This window comes from Panthera leo, chromosome A1 (genome assembly GCF_018350215.1).
Source record: "Panthera leo isolate Ple1 chromosome A1, P.leo_Ple1_pat1.1, whole genome shotgun sequence".
NCBI classification, from domain to species: Eukaryota; Metazoa; Chordata; class Mammalia; order Carnivora; family Felidae; genus Panthera; species Panthera leo.
This window is the reverse complement of record NC_056679.1, coordinates 187,637,878-187,661,568: the sequence shown is the minus strand read 5'-3', so window position 1 is coordinate 187,661,568 and position 23,691 is coordinate 187,637,878. Positions and strand designations below refer to the sequence as shown.

Here is a 23,691-nt window from a genome sequence, read left to right as displayed (position 1 = left end):
AATCCTTAGCAGAGCCCGGATTGGGCCAGACATGGCTGCCTTTCTGGGCACCCCCCCCCCCGCCCCCCAGCTACCTGCAGTGTCTTCCATTCCCTCCAGAGCCTGAGGCCTATTCTGTCTTCAGCTGACTTGTCTTCCTCAGATACAGCCTGGCAGAGCAGGGCGGCATGATTGATGAGCTAAGAAGCTCTGGCTGGCAGGCGGGTGGGCAGCCAGGCAGAGCCACGGCTCTCAAAAGATAGCAGAGCTGCCCGGTAAGGGGGGGCGGGGAGCCCACAGCTACCAACGCTACCATTGCCCAAGCTGTCACGGCAGTCACTCTGGGCAGAGCAGATAACCACAAGGGCCATTGGATACCGTGCGTCACACACAAGGATCCTCAGTCACTGAGAGTGCTCCCTTCTTTCCCCACTTCAAAACAGAGACCCAAGAAATTGAAGATGGTGAACTTCTGAAAGCTGGTATTGTCTGTCATTCAGTCATGCCACTCTGTCCAGGTGTTTATCATTTGCCCAATCATTCATTTGTTCATTCAAACATGAGGGTTTGCTGTGGGGATCAGTGTAGCATTGCAGTTGCTAGTGTGGTCTTGGGGGGGGGGGGCGGGGCGGGCGGCAGGTTGTTTGAATCCAGGCTCCATGACTTCCTGGCTGTATGACCTTGGGCAGGTCACGTCACCTCCCCAAGCTTCCATTCCTCTCTCAGGTTCTGCTACAGTGAGATTCAGTCAGGTCCTACATGCAAAGTGCTTGGAACAGAGCCTGGCATATAAAAGAGGTAAATCTTTTCATTCATTCAACACCAAGTAACTGAAGGCTTGTGGGGCTATAGCTAGGATTGAGGCAGACGAGTGCTCTCATGCTATTTACCTTTGAGAGAAAGAAGACTGACAATAAAATAACTGAGCACAAGGAGGGAACAGCACATGTAAGGATCCTGAGGCAGCAACGAACCTTGGAATTCAGGAGAGAGAGACGGAGCAGTGTGGCTAGCAAAGCAAAGAGGAGTGCCACCTAGGTGGGTCTGTCGGTTAAGCATCAAACTTCAGCTCAGGTCTTGATCTCACAGTTCATGGGTTCAAGCCCTGTATGGACTCTCGGCTGTCAGCACAGAGTCCACTTTGGATCTTCTTCCGCCTCTTTCTCTGCCCCTACCCCACTCTCTCTCTCTCTCAAAAATAAATAAACATTAAAAAAAAAAAAAAAAAAAAAAAGGAAAGGGGACAGCGTAGGACAGGAGCTTGGGGCCCAGCAAGGACTTGTAGGCTGGGATAAAGATTTTATTTTAAGCACAGTGGGAAGTGACTGTGCTTTTGTTTTTGTTTTGCTTTTCAATCTTCACAGTTAAAAAAAAAAAAATTACTTGCCAATATTTAAAGCAGGGGAGTGGGCTGATGGGGGAAATGGAAGAGAGGGCCGCAGAGCTCTCATGGAGGCTGGCACCAGGGCAGAGGTCATGGCAGATCCGGGATGGGGTGAGAAATAGAGGGGACAGGTCTTTTCCTGGATAGCCAGAGGAGAGAAATGGAAATCAAAGTGTCCACAATGATTCCTGGGCATTTTGTTTAAGCTGCTGGATGAACAGTGGTGCCATGAACTGACATGAAGCTGACTGGAGAGACAGTGTCTGGCAGGTCTATGGATGATTAGTATTTTGCTTTATTCAGTGAGTCAAGAATAAAGGGTAGGGGTGCCTGGCTGGCTTAGTTGGTAAAGTGTGCAAGTCTTGATCTCAGGGTTGTAAGTTCAAGCCCCATGTTGGGTGTAGAGATTACTTTAAAAAAATAAAATCTTTATGAAAAAAAAAGAGGGGTTCCTGGGGGGGCAGTTCAGTGTCTTACTCTTGGTTTTGGCTCAGGCCATGATGTCAAAGTTTGTGGGTTCGAGGCCGCATCGCGCTCCATGCTGACACTGACAGAGTAGAGCCTGCTTGGGTTTCTCTCTCTCTCTCTTTCTCTCCCTCTCTCTGTCCCTCTCCTGCTCAAGTGTGTGCTTGCTCTCTCTCTTAAAAATAAATAAACTAAACATTAAAAAAAAAAAAAACGAATAAAGGGCACAACACTTACAGGAAGTCAGGAAGTGGTCTCTGTCTTTAGAACTTGTGGTCTATTTGGGGGATCAGGGAAATGAGCAGGCAGTGATGATCCATTGTGATGCCTGCTGTGATGGGGAAATAAAGGGTGAGCACATATCCAAACATGAGGGAGGAGTCCTAGGTTGATCTGCTCCAGCCAGGCCCTGTTTCCAGCCTCCCTGCTTGCCTTCCTCCCTCCAATGCTCCAGTATACAGGCCTTTCCATTCTCGTAACAAGCCATTTGCTTTCCTGCCTCTGAGCTATGCACATGCACCTGCAAGAGTGCTGCCCCACACCCTTCTAGCTCAGCCCTGTTTCTGTCCCTCTCATGTTCATTGCAACTTAAATTATTGTATTGTTGTGTGTGTGTGTGTGTGTGTGTGTGTGTGTGTGTGTGTATGAAATTGTTTAATTGGCTGTTTCCTCCCCAAAGAATCCATAAGTTCCCAGGGGACAGAGACAGAGTGTGTCTTGTTCACTCCTGGATCCCAAACCCTGGGCACAGCCTAGCATATGGTAAGTGTTCTGTAAGTAGAGAAGGAAGGAAGGAGGGAATGAAGGAGGGAAGGGAGAGAGGAAGGAAAGGAGGGAGGAAGGAAAGGAGTAAGGAAGGAAGGAAGCAGGGGAGGGAGGGGGGAAAGAAAAGAGGAAGGCAGGCAGGCAAGGCTTGAAAAAGAAATTGAGTTAAATGGGCAAAAAACAGGGGAGGTAAGACTATTCCAAGCATAGGGAATGGCTTGTGCAAAGGCTAGGAGGTGACAAAACACGGTGTCATCAGAAAACGTAAAGAAATGGAAGAACTGCAGCCATCTGTATTTGCTCTGTGCCCTCAGTCTGGCAGACAGGAGGTTCTCAGTAAGCATGGAGGTCTCTTTGCTCTCCTCCATGCTGTGAATAGACAAGCTGTAGCAGAATAGCACAGGGCCTGGGAACTCGTAGGGTAGGACAGCGCCTCATTTGCACACTGCCACCCCCTGTCCACAGTGCCTGGCATAAACTGGCACATGGTAGGTGCCCAATAGTTGTGGAGGTTGAATGACGCTAGAAGGACATTCACCCCTCAGCCGAGAAAGTGACAGGATTGGATAATTCCAGAATGTTAGCTCCAGCAAGGCATTTACAGCTTAACTTGTACATGCCACAAATGAGGAAACTGAGGCTCACAGAGGGGAATGGATTCACGCAAGCTCACATAGCGAGTCAGTGGCAGTGCTGGGATGGGAGCCCAGGTGTCCTGATTGCTGATTCAGAGCCTCCCTCATCCTGTCCCCTCTTCTATCAGTCTGCCTCCTTCCCTCTTCAGCCTCTGCCTTTCAATATGTCAGAAACCAGCAGATTGGAGCCAACAGGAAATCCCTGAGTGCCTTTTACCAGGGTGAAGGCATTATGTTACAGGGAGGGCAGATGGGGCGACCCATTAGTGAGCTAACACTGAGTTCCTGTGGGTTCCATTAGTGCCTCAGATTAACCCATTAGCACCCAGTGGAAGCCAGAAACACAGGGACCCCAGAGGGTTGAGTCACAGAGTAAGCCAGTTTTGATAAGGCTGAGGAGCAGAGTTGAAGGGACGGAAAAAGGGCCTGTCCTCTTTCCTTGGAAAAGTTTTTCCTTAGAGAGGGTGCCAGATAGTGTTAGGGGTGACAAAGAGCAGGCAGGATTCAGAATTGAGGTACTTCAGAGCTCGAGGGAGCCAGTTGAGCTGACCCTTTGTTCAGTGAAAACTGAACAGCAGAGAGAAGGAATTTGTCTCTAAGTCACTTATGGAGAACCCAGGGTTCCTGCCCATCACACTACATTACAGGACTCAAATGTGCTTTTTTTTTTTTTTTTTTTTGGTCAGGGGGAAATCGGAAGTTTATTCTCCCCCTCCCCCCAGTCTCACTGATTGCCAGTTTATTCTTAAAGTCAAGATGTTGCGATTCCCTTAAATCCTCCATTCAGTATGAAAAACAAGCTTTAGGGGCACCTGAGTGGCTCAGTTGGTTAAGCATCTGACTTTGGCTCTGGTCATGATCTCCAAATGTGCTACATTTTTAGCTATGGCTAAAAATACAGCCACCCATTATGGGGACATCATGCTAACTGCTTTATATACATCATCACATTTTATTCTCCTGGCAACCCTGCGGAGATCCTAGGGGCACTATTACCCCAATTTATATGGCAAAACTGAGGCTCAAGTTGGTTAAGTAACCTGCCCAAAGTCACACAGCTAAATCATGGAGGAATCAATGTTTGGACCCAGGCAGTCTGATCATCAAATCCTCATCTTTGTAATCTACCATATCCCGCTGAGCAGCAGAAGTAGGCAGAACCACTAGTTAATAAATATTGTCTGCAAAGCTCTTCCCACCAGTCATGCTTTTTAATTTAACCACGTGGAGATGATTCTATCATCCCATCTTCCAGGTGGAAGATGCCAGGCCCAGTGAAGCCAAGCACCCCACCTAAAGTCACCCCTACAAATACTGTCAGAAGCAGGACGCGAACCCATTTATCTCACTCCAAAGTGGGCCACTCCACTACATGAGTGTGACAGCCCCGCACTAGGACAACTGTGAAAACTCATTCAACGAATGTGCTACTGAGTGCCTGCTCTGTCTGCCAGGCCCTTGTTTCCAAGACCAATGGGATCCTAGCACTTCTGCAGCTTATGTTCTACCTGGGGAACAGGACAGACAGACAAGCAATTCCAGTAGGGTAGGGATGAGCATTGGATGTCACGGCGTCATCTAGTCTTAGGGGATAGAGAAGACCAAGCTGAGTCTTATGGGCCAATTAAGCATTTGTCCAGACTAAGAGAGGAACCCAGCCCAGAGGAGGCCCAGAGGTATAAGAGAGCTCCAATCTGAGCCACAGCTGGGGCCAGAGCTTTAGGGAGAGTAGAAGGAGCAAGGTAGAAGTGGAGATTCAACAAGTGACTGGAGTGTGGACTTTATGCTCAAGATAAGACATTGGAGGGACAGAGGGACACTTTGGAACTGCTGCAGGATATGATGCATTTAGAAAGCTCAGGATCCAGAGGAAGGGTACGGGGTGGGAACAGATGCCTAGAAGCTGGCTTGGTGGAGTTGCCAAAGATAAGGAGGGCTTTGGTGCTGCATTAGATCTGTGAGGCCAGTTTCCTGCTGGGATGACAGGCAAGTTCTAAGGACCTGTTGAGTATGAGATGCCTGAAGGGTATCCAGTCAGCTCTGTCTACAGTCTGGCTAGAACTTCTGGCCTGAATTTCAGGCCTTCCTGGTCTTAAGGTTTAGCAGACTCTAGACCTTCCTGCCATGTTCCTCACTGTCCTCATCTGTAAAATGGGTAATAACCCTATGTCATAGAGTTGTAAAGATTAAATGGATATCAAGTATATATAACTAATGTATACAGCACTTTACATTGCCCCAGGCACATGGGGATGCCTAATAAAGGTTGGTCGAATAAATGTATGAATGGATGGTTCTTTGGGCTGTGGCTGCTAGAAGTTATTTAGGAACAGAGTTGATTTAAAAACACAAAGGACTTTTCCTCCCTCTTCACTATTCAGCGCTGGGTTGGGAGGGTCAGGGAGAAGTATAGTAATGCAAATGTTCTTGTGATTGAGTTAGTCTTTATCGAGAACCTATCTCCCTGTGGTCAGATACTACTGGGAAAGGAGACTATAACTTTACATCAGGTCAGGGAGCCGGACACCAACCATTTTAGGTGATAAGTGTCATCAGGGAAATGTAAGAGAAGCTGAGGCTTTTGCACCGGGAGAGGACCTTGACGTTTCAGTGGCACAGAGCGGGGCGGGGGGGGGGGGGGGGGGGGGGGGGGGGGGGGGGGGCGCGGGGAAGGAACCACTGAGCAAAGGCCCTAAGGCTGCAGGGGATTTGGTTTCACTTACTCTGAAAATACTTTCAAAGTGCCTCCTGTGTGCCAGGCACTCTGCAAGGTGCAGAGTACTCATCAGAGGGCAATACAGACACAATTTCCTGCCCTTGTCAACAACAGTGTCACCTCTGGCCCCTAAGAAGACCTTATGATTACGAGGAAAAGTGCCTTCTTTTGGCCCTAATAAGGTGACATTGAACCAAATGTGGGAGGTGAGGGACTGAGCTTCCCAGGCAGAAGAGACTACCAGTCAATGGCCCTGTGGGGGAATGAGCATGGAGAAGGAAGAAGGGGAAGGAAGGCACATGTGGCTGAGTGGACTAGCAGGAGAGGAGTCCAAGAGGGGCTATGGTCTGAATGTTCTGACCCCTCAAAATTCATATGTTGAATCCTAATCCCCAAGTACTGAGTGCTGATATTAGGAGGTGGGGGCTTTGGGACGTGCTTAGGTCATAGGGCAGAGCTTTCATGAATGGCACTAGTGCCTGAGAAAGGGGACCCCAGAGAGATTCCTGGCCCCCTGCTGCCATGTGAGGATACAGAGAGAGGTCTGTGACCCCTACCTGACTGTTCTGGCTCCCTGGTCTTTGGACTTCCAGCCTCAAGAACTGTGAGAAATAAATTTCTGTTGTGGATAAGCTGCCCAGTTTGTAGTATTTTGTTACAGCAGCCCTAAACAGACCATGATAAGAGGCCTTGAGCCCCAGGTCATTAGGCCTTGCCGGCCACTGAAGGGACTTTCACTTGGAGACAAATAGGAGACACAGCAGGGTTTGAGCATAGGCGTGGCTTGACCTGACAGGTCACTCTGGCTGCTGTGTGAATAGACTGAAGGGGCTGGAGGAAGAAACAGAAATCAGCGATGAGGCTGTTGTGATAATCTAGGGGTCAAGTGTTCAGACCTATTGGAGACAAGGACTCATTTGGAGTTGACAAGGACTCCTGAGAGGCTGCTTGTGGCCATAGAAGGGAGGAGAGGAATCAAAGATGACACCATGTTTGGGCTTGAGTAATTGTGTTGTGGATGCCATTGATGGCAGTGGGGAAGACATAGGACTGGGGACGTGGGGAGAGAGTCCTATCAGCACGAAAATAGCAGAGGGCCACTTCAGTGAATAAATGGTAGCTTTTTTTTTTCTTTTAAGTTTATTTATTTTGAGGAGGAGGGGCAGAGAGAGAGGGAGAGAGGCTCCAAGCAGGGTCCATGTTGTGAGTGCAGTGCCAGAGCCAGACGCAGGGCACGAACTCACAAACTGTCACATCATGACCTGAGCCAAAACCAATAATCAGACACTAACCCACTGAGCTACTCAGGCACCCCTAAATGTTAGCTTTGAGATGACTACTAGACATCCATGTGCAGGGGTCAAGTTAGTGGTTGGACCCCAGAGAAGTCAGAACTGAAGACATCAATGATGGTGTGATGGCCTGTGAGTGCTACTTAAAGTCACAGCATAGGACAGGATCACCTAGAAGTGCCTTGATTTAAGGAGTTCAAGGACCATGTGTGAGGAGAGGGAGTGGGGTGTGCCATTTTGATGCCTAGTAGAGGAACCTGTTTCGGAGAATGAGAAGGGTCAGCCAGTGAAGTACAAGGAAAACCAAGACATTTCTGTGGGAGAACAAAAGCTTTTCAAGAAAGCATTCCACTCAAGGGGAAGTAATACAAAACTAATACTAGGGCGAGTCTGGGAAGGATATAGTGCTGGAAGGAAGGGAGAAGGTGACTAAAAGAAACAATAGGTTGGAGGTCCAGATGAAGTTACGAGATGCTGGAGGGAAGGGAAGGGAAAAAGAGGGACAGGAGGTGCTGGTCAAAGAGAATGAGGACCTCTTAGGGGTGCCTGGGTGGCTCAGTCGATTAAGCATCCCACTTTGGCTCAAGTCAAGATCTCGCAGTTTATAGGTTCAAGCCCTGTGTCAGGTTCTGTGCTGACAGCTCAGAGCCTGGAGCCCACTTCAGATTCTGTGTCTCCCTCTCTCTCTGCCCCTCCCCTGCTCAGGTTCTGTCTCTCTTTCAAAAATAAATAAGCATTAAAAAAAAAATGGTAATGCTGGTGATAGGGGTTAAAGATACCACCATGGGAGGAAGTGGCTGAGATGGGTTGAGGGTGACAGGAGGAAGGGAGATGTCTGACCAGTGAGAGTTGCTTTAATGAAGTTTGCAGGAGAAAGTAAGGTAGGGACCAAGAGCAGGCTGTCCCAAGATGGGCCACTTTGGCAGACTGGTGATTATAAAGATTTATTTTTTTTCATGTTTTATATTTATTTTGAGAGAGAGAGAGAGAGAGAGAGCAGGAGCAGGGGAAGGGTAGAGAGAGAGGGAGAGAGAGAATCCTAAGCATGGTCCATGCTGTCCCTGCAAAGCCTAACTTGAGGCTAGATCCCAACTGTGAGATCATGACCTGAGGCAAAATCAAGAGTCAGAGCCACCCAGGTGTCCCTGGCATAGTGGTGATTTTAAATAAAAGTTACCAAAGAGACAGCCTGTGCAAGTGAGACACCCAGACCCTTCTCTGTCTGCCTTAAAGCAGGAAATAAAGCTACCACGTGAAAGGCACTCTCCCTATACCAGGAGGTAAAGAGACAGCCTTATCCAGAGATGGGAAATTTAGAGCTCAGAAAGCTGTATGAACAAGCCTGTTACTTCTCACTAATTTCCCACCCCAGTCCAAATTCTGTTTAGCATTCCTTACTAAAGCTCCCAAAGTTAAATTTTGTCTGGTGGATTCCTCAGTCTTATTCCCTTTGTCTAAAAAGTATGCCATAGTCATTTCTTTGGGTCTCAATTTCACTATTGGGCCTCTGAGCACACGTTATAAAACTGTGGTGTTTTGTCTCCTGCTAATCTATCCCATGTAAATTTAACTCTTAGTTCAGCAGTTAAAGCTTGAAGGATAGAGGAGAATGTTTTTTTCCCTTCAGTAACAAGCGGGGTTGTGGGCCGTCTAGACTGGTAGTAGTAAGTCCACAGGACTTAATGAGTAGAGAAGGCAAAGGGAGGAGAAATGGGTTGCAAAGCTCCACGAGGAGCAAGCAAGAGAGTGCCCTTACCCCCCACCTCCACGCCCCGATCTACTGCAGTGTGTGGGAAAGTTAACAGATTCCCACGAAGGGGTTGTAAGGTTGGGGTCCTGGGTGGGGTGGGCAGGTTTCAGGGCAGGAAGGTGAAAGCAACGTGCGGAGAAGCTGAGTATCCATCAGTTTGCTGAAGACTGCAGCTCCGGAGGGCACGAGGGAAGGGTGGTCGCGGAAGGGGGGAAATCTGGGTCAAATCAGTCGTGCAGAGCCTTGTGGCAGCCAGGGCCAGGTGAGGGACGATGGACGCCACGGGAAGCTCGGGCTTGTGGAGGCGTAGGCTCTAACAGTTTCACCGACGAACTCTGCGCGCACCTATCCTGAGCCCCGCCCTTAATAAATGTTTGCTAGTCGGTTTCTTATTTCTGCAGGCTGCAACTGAAAGGAGCCTGCTGAACTCCCTGGGGCCGGCCCTCCCGGCTCCCCCCAGGGGAACCGGCTGGGGCGGGGCTCGAATTCCAGGGCCCCACCCGGGGCTGCCCCCCCGCCTCCCGGCTGCTCCCCCGCCGCGCGCGTCCCTGCTGCTCTTGGAGCCAGGGGAGCGGGGCGTGTCTTCGTGCTTTGCAAAATAGAAAGACAAAAGACAGCCGGGCCGATCCCCTGACCCAGGTAGCCCCCGGCAGAGCGCGCTCCCTCCTTACAGCCGGCGGGGCTCGGGGAGGGCAAGCCCCGGGGCAGCGCCGAGGCGGGAGCAGCGGTGGGCGAGCCGAGGCCCCTCCCCTTTCCCGCCCGAGAGAGGCCTCCTAGGCCGCCCGCTTTCCCGGCCCTGGGACCTGCAGCCCCGGGGCCCAACTGAACGGAAGAGGCCCCAGGGGCCCCAGGCGCCTCACACCCGGGAGCTGGCCCGCATCTGCCCGCCGGGGAGAGGCTCCACCCCACCCCCACCCCCGACCTGGCTGCCCGCCGGGTCCTAGGTGGCCTCGGGCAGGTTGCCTTCCGTCTCTGGGCCTCAGTTTTTGTCATCTAAAAAGAGGCGGCTGGGCTCCATTTCTCCAAGGCCCCTCCAGGTTAGAGCGGTCTGTGTAATGACGCGCCTTCTTCGGATTTGAAAATACCTTCCCTCAAGGCCTTCAAGTGGACCCTGGGTTGTTTTGGATGCCATTTATCCATCCTACCTCCTTGGGGAGAGAACTGTTGCAGGGAAGGGGTACCCTCCAGTAGGGGTCTGCACATTTTCTCCCCCGCCGCAACCCCGTCCCCCGCTTTCTATAAAGAGGCAGAGAGTGAACATTTTAGTGTCTCTAGGCCCTACTGTCTCTGTTGTACTCAATTCTGCCCTTGTAGCGAAAGCAGCCTTTAAACAAATGAGCCAGGCTGTTCCCATTAGACCTTGTTAATGGCAGCTGAAATTTGAATTTCTTATAATTGTCACAAGAAATTTTATTCTTTTTTATATATTTTTTAAAAGCGTAAAAGCCGGGGCGCCTGCGTGGCTCAGTAGGCTAAGACTCCAACTTTAGCTCAGGTCATGATCTCACTGTTCCTGAGTTGCCCCGCATTGGGCTCTGTGCTGACAGCTCAGAGCCTGGAGTCTGCTTCAGTTTCTCTCTCTCTCTCTCTCTCTCTCTCTCTCTCTCTCTGCCTCTCTCTCTGTCTCTCTCTCCCTCCCTCCCTCCCCCTCTCTCTCAAAACTGAATAAACATTAAAAAAACAAAAAACACCTTAGAAACCATTCCTAGCTTGCAGACTGCGCTAAAACAGGCAACTTGGCCACAGGCATCAATTTGTAACTCCCCCTGTTTACAGCTCAGGCTTTGTCTTGTGAGCTTTGGGGCTGGTTCTTTGGCGTTGCTGGAGCTGTTTTCTCATCTGCCAAATACTGACAAATTGCAGCATGACTGTGGGGATGAAGTCAGACCACAGATGAAGCTACTGCATGAATGATGTTATTCTTCATGTGGTAGCTGACATGTGTCCCCAACAGAACATAGGGACTCAGAGGACAGGTCCCACACTCCCCCATTTCCTGAGTGCTTACTATATGATAACACTGTGCTAGGGCTCACCTTGCAATATCTCATTTAATCATCTCAGGCCTAGGAGATAGAAATATATTCCCATTTCACAGATAAGGAAACTGAGACTCAGAGCTGAGATTTTTTTTTTTAAGTTTATTTTAATAATCTCTACACCCAATGCGAGGCTCAAACTCAAGACCCTGAGATCAAGAGTCGCATGCTCAGAGCTGATGTTTGAACTGGGTATTAGGTTGGCCTCTGGGGCCTCTATACATCTTCCTGGCTTTCCTGTGAGCAAACTTAGAGGTATTTCGTCTGGCTATGTGACCTTAGACAGGACACTTTATCTTTCTGGATATCTGTAATCTCTTTGGTCAAGGGACAAGAATTAACACCCTCTGTGGGCAACTGTCATTCATTGTCATTTTTCAGAAGAGAAAACCAAGGCTTGAAAAAGTTAAATGAGGACTGAAATTTGGTTCTATCTGACCCCCAAAATGAGCTCTTTCTGACGACAACAGCTAGAGTAACTGGTTGCATAGGCCCCAAATCCAGGAGTCTTCTAGGACTCTTCCCTTCCCTCAACCCACGTCCAACATATTGGCAACTTATTTTCATTTATCCTTGAAAATATACCCCAAATCTCTGGGGCTGCTGTCATCTTTTTTTTTTTTTTTAAGTTTATTTATTTATTTTGAGACAAACAGAGTGCAAGTTGGGGAGGAGCAGAGAGAGAGGGGGGCAAGGATCCGAAGTGGGCTCTGTGCTGACAGCAGTGAGCCCGATGCAGGGCTTGAACTCACAAACCATGAGATCACGACCTGAGTCAAAGTCAGACACTTAACAGACTGAGCCACCCAGGCACCCCGGGGGCTGTTGTGATCTTTTAAAAGGGCAGATCAAGCCTCACCACATCTCTGCTTAGAACCCTGGAAGACTTCCTAGTTGACTTGAAATAGAATCCAAATCCTTACATCAGCCGCAGGGTGCTCTACCATCTAGTCACTGCCTGTCTCTGCCCTGACCCCCCTCATGCCCTCATTCCCTTTGCTCCAGCCTCAGTGCCTTTCCTTTTGTTCCCCTGACTCTCCAGGGTGTCAAGTCCTCAGCAGTCCCCTGAGCTCTTGCAGGTTTTCAAATGGGAGATGGCCCAGTGATACCTCCCCAGCCAAGCTTCTCTGGCCACCCCACCCACCCACCCTCTTATCACAAGACCTGTGTTGTCCTCTTTCTGGCAGTCGTGCTATCTGATATTCTGCACACCTGGTCCCTCCCCCAGTGGAATGTAAACTCCATTCCAGCAGGAAACTTGTTTGCTTGTTCTCTTCTCAGTCCCCAATGCTTAGCCCATGTCTGACATGGAGTAGGTGCTCAACAAATATCTGATGAGCTAATGACTCATTGTCCCTGGATCTCTATTCTCTCAGTGGGAGATCATGAACTTGCAACAGAACCTTTCAAGAGAAATTGATCCTGATCATGTGCCTGGCCCTGTGTTAGTCAGGCACACAGTCAGGAGGCAACCACAAAAACATACCCAGTCCGGAGTTGGTGATTCACTGGCCCCCTGGGCAGAGAGATATGTGCACACACAGGAAGACCAGACACTGTACATATGCCCAGGATCTGCTTGAAAGCTGTCTGGGCTCAAAGGTAGCTAGAGATAAGGCCACACAGCTCCCAAATCCTATAAGAAATCCACATCCTCTCTCTGTCCCAGAGCTGGATCTCTCCCCCAGACTCCCTCTGCCTGGAACAGCCTTCTCCCTGTGCCCCCAGCCCTCCTTGGCTTTGATTCATTCTTTGGACCCCAGTTTCTACATCACTTCCGCTGGGAGGGCTTCCCTTGCTTATCAGACCCCACCTTGATGGTAGCGCATCAGTCGGCCCCAGTTGCACTTGGCACTGTCCGCCTGTTTCCCTGTCTATACCTCACACACACTCTATAGGGCTATTTGTTCCAGGGAAGGAGAGACCTTGGCCAGCACATGGTGTAGTACAAAGCACAAAGTGGGCGCTCAAAAGTATCTCTTTCCTGAATAAACAAATACTCACATAAGGAATTTCTTGGGAAGGCACAATTTCATCTTTCCGAGGCCAAGACAAGGGGATGAGACCCAGAGCCCCTCCATCTAGCCATGGCTGATTCTGCTAACTCTTTGCGGTTAGCCTGGCCCACCTTCCCCTCTAGGGGCTCTAGCATCCAGCCCCAAACTGATGCTTTCTCTTCTCCTCCTTTTTCTTCTCCTTCTCCTTTTTTTTTAAAGTAAACTTTACCCCCACATGGGGCTCAAACTCATGACCCTGAGATCAAGAGTGTCATGCTCTACTGACTGAGCCAGCCAGGTGCCCCATAAATATGGTTTGCTTGTTTTGATTTACTGTTAAAAAAATTGTTTTTTTAATGTTTTCATTTTATTTTTGAGAGAGAGAGAGCAGGGGAGGGACAGAATGAAAGGGAGGCACAGTATCTGAAGCAGGCTCCAGGGCTCTGAGCTGTTACAGAGACCAACGCGGGGCTGGAACTCATGAACCACAAGATCATGACCTGAGCTAAAGTCGGACACTTAACCTACTGAGCCACCCAGGCACCTCACTCACTGATTTACCATTTTTTTACAACAAAATTTTAAGTAAACTCTATGCCCAACATGGGGCTCGAACTCATGACCCCAAGAACAAGAGCAGCATGCCTATGACTGAGCCAGCCACCCACCCCTTGATGCTTTCTCTTGTTAATTGTTTCTTGAAATAGGGCCGCTGTAGTACACATCGCAATGCATGACGGGTCTCCCTCCCTCTCCTCCTGGAGGTCAGCTTCTGTTAGCACCTCCCTGTACCACTCTTCTCTTTGTGGTATGGTGTCCTAGAGAGGCTGCAGCTTGCATCTCCTGGCCTCTCTAGCCACAGAGAAGGGAGAACATCAGTTTTGGCCTTAGTGGCCTCACTCTGTAGCTGGGTCCAGGCAGAGCAATGGAGGGGGTGAAGGCAGAGGGCCAGGATGATTCATCCCAGGCTGGAAGATTCCCAGGCTCCAGGGCAGCTGGGAAACCCCCTGCAGAGAGAACAGACAGTGCCTGCTGTCCTGCATTACAAGGTCTCTTCTGGTCCTCCTGGCCAGATCCCCAGAGATGCCACTGACAAAGGGTGGGAAGACTCTGAGGCCCTCAGGAGGGAGGATCTTACTCCAGTGTGGGACCTGGTGAAGGGACATCCTTAATCTGGCTCATTCTGCCAGTTCTAGCTCCAAACCTTCCCCACCAAAGGGTTGTGAGTAAGTGGAAAAAAAAATCTCAATAGCAGCCTCTCTCTGCCCAAACAGGATTCTACATCAATATTAGGTTAAGACAAATGTCAGAAGCACCCAAAAATCAAACCTGACAGGGTTCTGGGAAAGAGGCAGAGCTGGTTCCCCGATCCAGGGCCTGCTGGAGGCTCTTCTTGGGGACTGCCATGTATAGGGGCCTCCAGTCTGTGTGTGTGTGTGTGTGTGTGTGTGTGTGTGTGTGTACATGTGTGTTTTCAATATAGGGTTGACAGCTCCATTTTGGATTCACCACTGAGTTGCAAGGAGAGGGGCAAGATATCTCCTAGTAAGGTTCAATTTCCTATTTCCTATATCTTAGAACAGGGAAGGCAGATACTCAGCATTCACAGCTACCTCACACCTCCTTCCCAAAGCTCCTGACCTCATTAATTATTCATGGCACCTTGTCTAACAAGCAATGCATGTTCACACTCGAAATGAAACCTATTTGCCACCCCTGCCCTAAACGTAGCTTTGCCTTAACCCTACCAGCCTCACAAGGTAGCTCACAGGAACGGTGTCCCCCATTTTGCAGAGCACAACCCGTGCAGCCCTCCCGGTGGCCCAGAGTAGAGAGATGGCCTTAGAGGTTCAAGGGTATGGGCCTTGAAGGGTGGAACTGCAGGGGTGAGGGTGTGGGGGCTTTGATAATCTCCCAGGCTACCTCAACCTAGGCAGTCCTACTTTACCTCATACACTTTAGACTTCCCAGTAAGACTTCACTTGAAACAGAGTGTCCCATTGCTAACCACAGTGACTCTCCCTGTGAAATGTGTTCTTGAGGGAGGGGGCAGTGAAACCTCAGGCTTTAGCATCTGAATACCAGGCCTCTCACTGACTGAGTGACCTTGGGCAAATACTACTACCTACCTCACTGTGTGGCTGAGAGAACTAAGGGAGAAAAGGAAGCCACAGCACGGCCACATGGCCACCACCTGATCCATGGCAGCGTGATGACAGCAGGACCAGGGAAGAGGACAGTCTCTTCCATTTTTGATGGCAGTGAGCCTAGGGCAGTTTCTCTCACCCTCAGCACTGTTGACATCTGGGGCCAGACTATTCTTTATGGTGGGGGCTGTCACGTGCCTTGTAGGAGGTTCAGCGGCCTCTACCCGCTAGATGCCTGTCTCGCTCCCTCCCCACTTGTGACAACCAAAAATGCTTCCAGGGACTGCCAAATCCCCCAAGACAAAATCGCCTCTAGCTGGGAACCACAGCTTCTCTTGCTGCAAGAGCCAGGAGGGTACTGTGGAAGCAGCAGGGACCGGAGGAAGGAATGTGGAAGGCAGCACAGCCTGCCTCCCCCTCCTTGGAAAACTCCACAGTCAGCGCCTCTTGCTGTGTCCCTGGAGACCCCTTGTTTCTGCTGGAGGCTTCCTTCTGATAAGGCTGCAGCAAACTGCGTGTGTGTGTGTGTGTGTGTGTGTGTGTGTGTGTGAGAGAGAGAGAGAGAGAGAGAGAGAGAGAGGAAGGGGGGGGGGGGGGGCAAAGGGAGGGACCCAGGGAGGAGAATGAGAGACTGCAGAGGAGGGAGAGCTATAGAATGCTGAAAGCACCTTGGGTCCCCAGGTCCCTAGTGTCTGAACACACCCACACAAGATCCAGGCCTGGGGGTCTCTGGCAGTGGAGTCTAAGGTGCTTCACCCCTCCTGGAAGTGAGCTGAGGGAGATGACTCAGTAGGGCCCATACCCAGGCTAGAAGATGTGGAGTGGGAGGGAAGGCACCCAGCCTGGTCTTGGCTCTCCCAGCCTCTCCCAGACAATCCACCAGCAGGTCCTTCCCACCATCTGCTATCCACTGTGCCCCTAAGATTCATCAGAACATGACTCTTCCCTGCCCCATTTCAGCAACCATCTCTATATCTGGAGACCTGGAGTCACTTCCTAGCTGGCCTCCTTGCTTTCACCCTCATTCTCTCTATCCTTTATTCTCCACAAGACAAAAGGCACGACCTATTAAAAATGCAAATCGGATCACACCGTCCTCAGGGTCAAAGCCCTCCAATGACAGCCTCAGCTCTCAGGATCAAATCAAGTCTCTGGCACAGCCTTGGAGCCTGTGTGGTCCCTGCCCTCTCTCTGACCTCAGCCCTTCTTGCTCTTTCTTTCACCCCACCCTGTCTTTCCTTCTATTCCTGCAATATACTGAGATCACCCCCCACCCCAGCTTTGGTACAAGCTGAACTTTTGCCAGAAGTTTCTCTGCTCGCTATTCACAGTCCTGTGTCCTAAGCATTAAAGTCTCTACACCAAAAATTCTTACCAGGCCTTCCCTGCCCACTAGTCTGAAAAGGACCTCCTTAGACACTGGCACATCACGCCCTTGTGGGGTGTTCCCAGCACTTTTGACCTTGTTCCTTTGTTGTTTGATTCTCCTGGCCTGGGATCTCTATTCCCGGAAGTCAGGGACCTTGCCTATTGTTAATTTCCATATCCTCGGGACCTGTGTGTCTGCACATAGTAGGGGATCAAGAAGATTTAGAATAGACAAGGAACAAGTGATAAGATGATCTGAAGAGCCCCTTTTTAAAAAATTTTTTTATTAATTTTTTTTAACATTTATTAATTTTGGAGAGACAGAGAGAGGCAGAGCATGAGCGGGGGATGGGAAGAGAGACAGAGAGATACAGAATCTGAAGCAGGCTCCAGGCTCTGAGCTGTTTTGTTAGCACAGAGCCCAACGTGGGGCTCGAACTCACCAACCGTGAGATCATGACCTGAGCCAAAGTCAGATGCTTAACTGACTGAGACACCCAGGTGCCCCTCAAGAACCCCTTTCTACCCTATGGCTCCGTCTCATTGCAGGCTTTGTCCTCTGCCTCAGGGAGGCTCACAGGCTGAGGCTGGCCCAGCCGCTGGTGATAGGGCAACAGATGCTGACCCCGGCAGCCCTGTGAAGGTGCCAAGACGTCGTTGGTGCAAATGCTATGCTGTCCCAGGTCACAGTGGAGAGGCCACGTGCGGGGTTTGTTACACCTTTTCTGTAACTCTGATGGGCCAGTCATGGCTTCAAGAGTCCTTTTCCTCCTTCCAGCAGTCCCTTTGTGACTCTTTCTGTGATTGCCTCGTTGTTACTATTATCGAGCTGGCTTTCCTCCGAGGAAGGACACTCCCCGGTATAGTGGCAGGCCAGCCAGCCCCCCAGAGATGAGTGTGGACAAAAGGGGCAGCCCCTCTTCCCTTGACCAGACCCCCATGGGCCTTAGCAGGCCAGGCTGCAGAGTGCACCACCAGAGGGCGCTCCAGGTCACGGCATCTGTGGCAGCCAGAGGCTTGGGGCGGGGAGAAGGGAGCAGTGCCTGGGGCTGTTAGCCAGCCTTGGCTCTGTCCTGCCTGCTGGGGCCTCTCTCTCTGTCTTTACCCAGCTTCCCCCACCCTTCACCTAAGCTCCTCTGCCTCGTCTCCGTCAGCAAACCCGCTGCGCACCCTGTTCTGTGGTAAGCCCTACAGCCAGACGCCAGGGTGCCTAGCCTGAAACACAAAACCAGCCCCACAATAGGGAAGATTGCTGGGGATTCAGGCTTTCCTGCAAGAAGTGGAACCGAACATGGTCCGTGGAGAGGGGCCCACGTCCCCACATGCCCTACCCCAACCAGTTCCTTTTCAAGCCCCTCACTGCACAGTCACAGGCCATGTGACTTTCTGAGGTGGAAGTCGAGGCCATGAAACACAGTGTTAAGTCTAGGATCAAATCCTGACTCTATGATTTGAGAGCTGGATCACTGTGGGTGTGTTCCCTAACCTCTCTGAACTCAGGCTGCAGAAGTGCCAGCCTCTTTTTTTTTTTTTTTTTTTTTTTAAGTTTATTTATTTTTGAAAGAGAGAGGTAGAGAGAGAGAGAGTATGTGAGCTGGGGAGGGGCAGAGAGGGAGAGAGAGAGTCCCAAGCCTCCAAGTCCTCCTGCTTCCTGTCCTGCCATCCCGTCATAGTTTCTTTACTGGGAAACGTGCTGTGAAAGAGAAGCCAAGGGTTCAGCGCCACCCTGTGAGCAGCCTTGAAACTTGGGCTTACTACTGTCTCTGAAATCCAGTCATGAGGTTTACAGCTCCAAGGGCAGGGCTGGGATGGGGTGGGGATCATGGAGCCAGTAGTTCCCTAGGTAGAAAACCCCAGAACCTCAGGGAATAATTAAAAAAAAAAAAAAAATTGTAGAGGGTCCTTCTCCACTGCTATCAGTGTGGTTTCAGTGAGGTTATGATAAAGGCTGAGTCTTATGCCTGGCTTGGGACCCCCAGCCTACTAGTCAAGGACAAAATCCTAGTAATGATTAGATTGTTACCTTGGCCAAGACTGGCAGTCTCAGCATATCTACCCAGGAAGGCCACAGCTAGGACAGGTCAACTCCACCAGCTTTCCTTAGTGGCGCAAGCCCCTAGCTCAGGTGGACAGTCGCCCCTATACACATGTGCATCTCTCCTTATGTGTACATGCACATCCCTCCACAAATACCCATCTGCATGTACATATATGCACATAAACAGGCATGCATGTGTTAACTGGCACACGTACACTTACATACATATACCTACATGACTTAATACACACATACAAACACAAATGCACACACTCACACACGCCTATCTTCATGTTCAATACATATTCCTACTGTTGTAGATCATTTCCAAAGATGGCTGCCATTGATTCTTTTCTCTTCTGCCTGTGCATCCTTTCCCACCTATCAAAAGGCAAATTCTATTTCCCTCCTCTTGAATACTTGTGGTAGAAGTAACATTCTGAGAGTTCTAAATCCAGGTTTTAAGAGGACTGGCAAAAAAAAAAAACAAAACAAAAAAACAAAACAAAATAAAACAAAATGACTGGCAGTTTTTGCTTCTACCTTGTTGGAAGTCAGCTGCCATTTAAGAAATTCACCCTTCCTGAGGCCACTATGCTGTGAGGAAGCCCAAACTAGTCATGTAAGGAGAGAGAGGAACCGTGCAGAGGAACACTGTGTCAGACGTGTAAGGGAAGCCTTAGACCTTCCAGCTCAGCCCAGCTACTCGTGGAATATAGCTTTGTGAGTGACCACAGAAGATGCCATGTGGAGATGACCACCCTGGCACACCTTGCCCAAATTCCTGACCCACAGAATCATGGGAACTGATAAAGCTTTGTTGTTTTAAGCCACTATGTTTTGGAATGGTTTGTTATGCAACAATAGGCAATTGAAACACCCATACATATTGTATACTTACTTATGTTTATATACACACAGACTCATGTACACTTACAGACATGCTCGCATACATACACACACCTTTGTACTAGACACTATTGACTGTCTACCCGACATCCATTCCCATTTGTCTTCCTTTTTAACACTGTTTTTTTTCATGTTTATTTATTTATTTTTTGGAGAGAGAGAAAGAGTGGGGGAGGGGCAGAGAGAGAAAGAGAGAGAGAGAATCTCAAGCAGGTTCCTCACTGTCAGCACAGAGCCTGATGTGGGGCTCGAACTCATGAAACATGAGATCATGACCTGAGCTGAAATCAAGAGTCAGATGCTTAACCCAACTGAGCCACCCAGGAGCCCCTGTTTTTATTTTTTTAAGTAATGACCTCAAGATGAAGAGTCCCATGCTCTACCCACTCATCCAGCCAGGTGCCCACACATTTGTCTTCCTGACAAAACTCTGTCAAATGACTGCCATTCCTCTGAGCAGCCTTGGGCTTTGAAAAGCTAATTCCATCCTTAGTTCCAGGAGGGGGCCTAATTAGTTTAAGTGGAATTGGTGGTCTCAGTTCTCTTAACAGAGATTGGTTTAGCTTTGACCATGTAACCAAGTTCTAGCCAATGAGGCATGGTGGGGGGAGTAGGATTGGGGCTTCTGGGGACAACTTCCTCCTTCTTAGGAAAGTCACCCCAAAAGCAAAGATGCATTTATCTGTTACCGGATTCTTGATGTCTGAGTGTGTGATTTGGAAATATTGCAGTCACTCTGTGACCAGAAGGATATAGAATCAAGCATAGTGGAGAGGTGGAAAGAACAGGTTCTTAAAGATATTTTGATCAATGCAATCAGTCATCTTGAGAGTCCTTCCTCCCCACGTCTGGAACTCCTGTTATGTAAGATAATAACTTTATTTATTGTTTGAGGGTTTTTACTTGCTTTGTTTGTTTTCCACTTGTAGTCTACCGCATCCAACCAACATCTCCCTTCCCTTCGGTAAATAAACACTCCCACATGCCAGTATACAAACAGGTCCAAGCCATTCACAGAGAACCACAGCTAAGCACATGTGCTCTGTGCTTCGTATGTATACATACCTATACACAGGGAAAGCATGCATCCTCCTACACACAGACACAGGGATATATGTATATATGTACATACATATACTTTCTCACACATGCATGCGATTTCCACTGCAGTATCACAGATGTAAATGCACCTGGGCAGTATGCATTTTTGCACACATAGGCACACAGACACACATATGGGTCACATCGATGTCAACATGAATTTACCCATTCCTTCCCACATCTGAACAGCCATAGTGAACATACCCACAGCTCCAAGGGTCTACTTGGCTGGGAGCAAGCTGAGAAACCACTGGCAGAGGCCAACAGCACCTCACCCAGGACTGACAGAAAGTTCTGGAGAGAGTTAGGAGACAGGGACTTGCAGACCAGAACACGGCCCAGGAATCAGGAAGTCAGTTTCAGGTGGCTTGACTGTGCACAGCAGCCCCATGGTCATGGGAGCTGAACTAAATACAGCACCGGGGAAGGCCGGGATGAGTTTGTTTCCACCTCAGAGGGGAAGAAAACCTTCCCCCCACCCGCCCAGCACTTCCTTCCACATTTGCACAAAACCTGCTTCGCCCTCCAAGGAGCTCTCTTTGTTTACCTCCTAGGCAAACAATTGAATTGGTTATTGCACAAAAGTGAGCTCTCACTAATTACACCACTGTGTATTCCAGGTAGAGAGAATAGTATGTGTAAACGCAAGGAGGTATAAAAGAGCACATAGTGAGTGTGTGTCTGTGTGTTGGTGGGTGGTGTGTGTCCAGTGATGATGAGTTTGCAGCAGAGAGTGAGGGCATAACAGAAAATGAGCTTGGGGAGCTGGGCAAGGGCCGTATCAGGCCCCTGGGTTTACCTTTAAACTCCCAGGGTGCTTGGTGCCATGTGACTTTGTACTTAGAGCTTGATAAGGCACATTGATAATGGAGATGTTGTGGAAGATAGGTAGCAATAAGTACCTTTGCTTTCTGGCTTGTGGATGAGGTTATTTGGGATTTATTCTCTAAATTCTCCTTCTTTTGTATCTTCTCATAACCCAGAGTAGTTACCGAGAGTATTCTTGTTAGGTTAGATTTTATTATTTGACAATGTAAATTCATCTTTCAGAAATTTCATGTTGCTAAGTTTAATAAAAAGCAATTTCCAGGGGAGTCTGGCTGGCTCAGTCAGTGTAGCATGTGACTCTTGATCTCAGGGCTGTGACTTCAGGCCCCATGGTGGGTGTGTAGAGATTACTTAAAAATAAAATCTTAAAAAAAAAAAAAGCAATTTCCAAAGTAGCACATATAGTAGAATCACACTGTGAATAAAATGTTTGTATGTATATTTATATGTGCCTATCATAAGTTCTCAAAGGATATATATACCAACTGTCAAACAATAGTTACATCTGAGTGATAGGGTTACAGATGACCCTTATGTTCTTTATTATTGTATTTTATTTGTTTTAAAACAAACTTTGTTCTTTTTAATTTTTTTTAGCATTGTATAAGCTTTTTTTATGTTTAAAATATTTATTTTTGAGAGAGAGAGAGAGAGAGAAAGAGAGAGAGAGTGACAGAGTGCAAATGGGGGAGGGGCAGAGAGAGAAGGAGACACAGAATCTAAAGCAGGCTCCAGGTTCTGAGCTGTCAGCAGAGAGCCCCATGTGGGGCTTGAACCCATGAACCGCGAGATCATGACTTGAGCTGATGTCTGACGCTTAACCGACTGAGTTACCCAGGCACACCATTAAATTTTTTTTTTTTTAATTTTTGTTTATTTATTTTTGAGAGAGAGAGAGAGACAGACAGAGCTTGAGTGGGGAAGGGGCAGAGAGAGGGAGACACAGAATCCAAAGCAGGCTCCAGGCTCCAAGCTGTCAGCACTGAGCCTGACATGGGGCTTGAAATCATGAACCACAAGATCGTGACCCAAGCTGAAGTTGGACACTTAACCAACTGAGCCACCCAGGCGCCCTGACCCTTAATGTTCTTTAGACTTTTCTGCATTTTTCTGAATTTTATGCAAAAAGCATTGCTTACTTTTATCACCCTGAGAAAATGATTTCAGACTTTAAGAAAAGTTTAATTTACGTTTTAGCTAGAAGTATAAAGGTGGTTGTAAGAAACTGGGAATAAAGAGAAAATTTCGGGGAGAAGCAACTTGTTCATGAGAGAATGTTCTCGGTGCCTTCAGGAGGCCTGCCCTGCCCTTACCAAGAAAGCCTTGGAGCCCACCCTCTGAACCAAAGGCAGTCAAAGAGGTAAAGAGGGTCATAGAAATAGCTTCATCCTCAAGGGATGGCTGACCTAGGAGTGAAATACGAGCCATGTGCACATGAGAAGCATACCAGGCAGTAAATGAGAGGTGAGCTGGAGGGAGAACTCACTTGGGGGTCTGGAGATGTGAGTTCCATTTCCATTCTGGCGCCCAGTGACCTTGGGCAAGTCTCTTCACCTCTGTGAACTTCAATCTCCTTATCTGTCAAAGAAGTTTAATGATAGTAACTGGGATGCTATGATGATCAGATAAGATAGCTTATCAGTAACCACATTGTGAACTCTGAGGTGTGGCACAGGTCACCTTCCAAGGTGCAACAGTGCCTCCAAGACAAAGGAATCCATCCCTGTGGTGCAAATTCGGACCTAAGCAATGAGTGGACAATTTGGCTGCAGGGCCACCTTTGGGTGGGCCTTAAAAATCCCACTAAGCAGACTGCAACCTGCACAGCTCTGAAAATTATGGGATATAAAATCAGGGAGGGCACTCTTGCCTCAGCTCAAAGACCTGCACAGCTGGTTCATCTCTGCAGAGAAGTATACCCCAAGGAGAAAAAAAAAAAAAAAAAAAAATGAGTAGTCACTTCTCGCCCTTCTCTGAATGTCCAATCCATCCCGAATTTAACTGCCTGCTCCGGATAATTACTTTTCTCCTACTTATGAGCTTAGAGGAATAGTAGTTCCCAATAACTAGAGACTTAATAAGGCTAAATTATAATGAGTGTCCTGTGGAATTACACACCGCATTAACACCAAATGAGTTCATTAGAAATTCATTAGGAGTGATTCCTGTGACCACCACAAGAATTAATCACAGTTAGCCAGAGGCAGGAGAGGGGGAGATGAATAATTGCATAGGGAACTGGATGAAGACCTTTTGGCACCTGACTTTGGCCCGAGGC

The 23,691-nt window shown here is 48.7% G+C and overlaps 3 protein-coding genes across 6 annotated transcripts in view; 1 reads left to right on the top strand and 2 right to left on the bottom strand.

Annotated features, from left to right (window-relative positions):
* Positions 1–23,691, bottom strand: part of PWWP2A (PWWP domain containing 2A) — a 128,239-nt gene that overhangs the window by 79,672 nt on the left and 24,876 nt on the right. The gene's annotated exons all lie outside the window — the stretch shown is intronic.
* The window catches only part of FABP6 (fatty acid binding protein 6), a 41,853-nt gene that overhangs the window by 3,036 nt on the left and 15,126 nt on the right, over positions 1–23,691 (top strand). The window contains exon 1 of one of the 3 annotated variants that reach the window (XM_042947930.1): positions 1,822–2,590. The exons of the other annotated variants lie outside the window; for them this stretch is intronic. Within the exon in view, the coding sequence (XP_042803864.1) occupies positions 2,588–2,590 (3 nt within the window). The 5' untranslated portion in view covers positions 1,822–2,587. Of the gene's footprint in view, positions 1–1,821; positions 2,591–23,691 lie in introns of those variants that run through there. 3 annotated transcript variants of the gene reach the window in all.
* Positions 22,469–23,691, bottom strand: part of CCNJL (cyclin J like) — an 82,776-nt gene continuing 81,553 nt past the window's right edge. Inside the window, exon 7 of the transcript XR_006205130.1 lies at positions 22,469–22,991. The gene's annotated coding sequence lies outside the window, so the exon portion shown is untranslated. The remainder of the gene's footprint in view (positions 22,992–23,691) is intronic.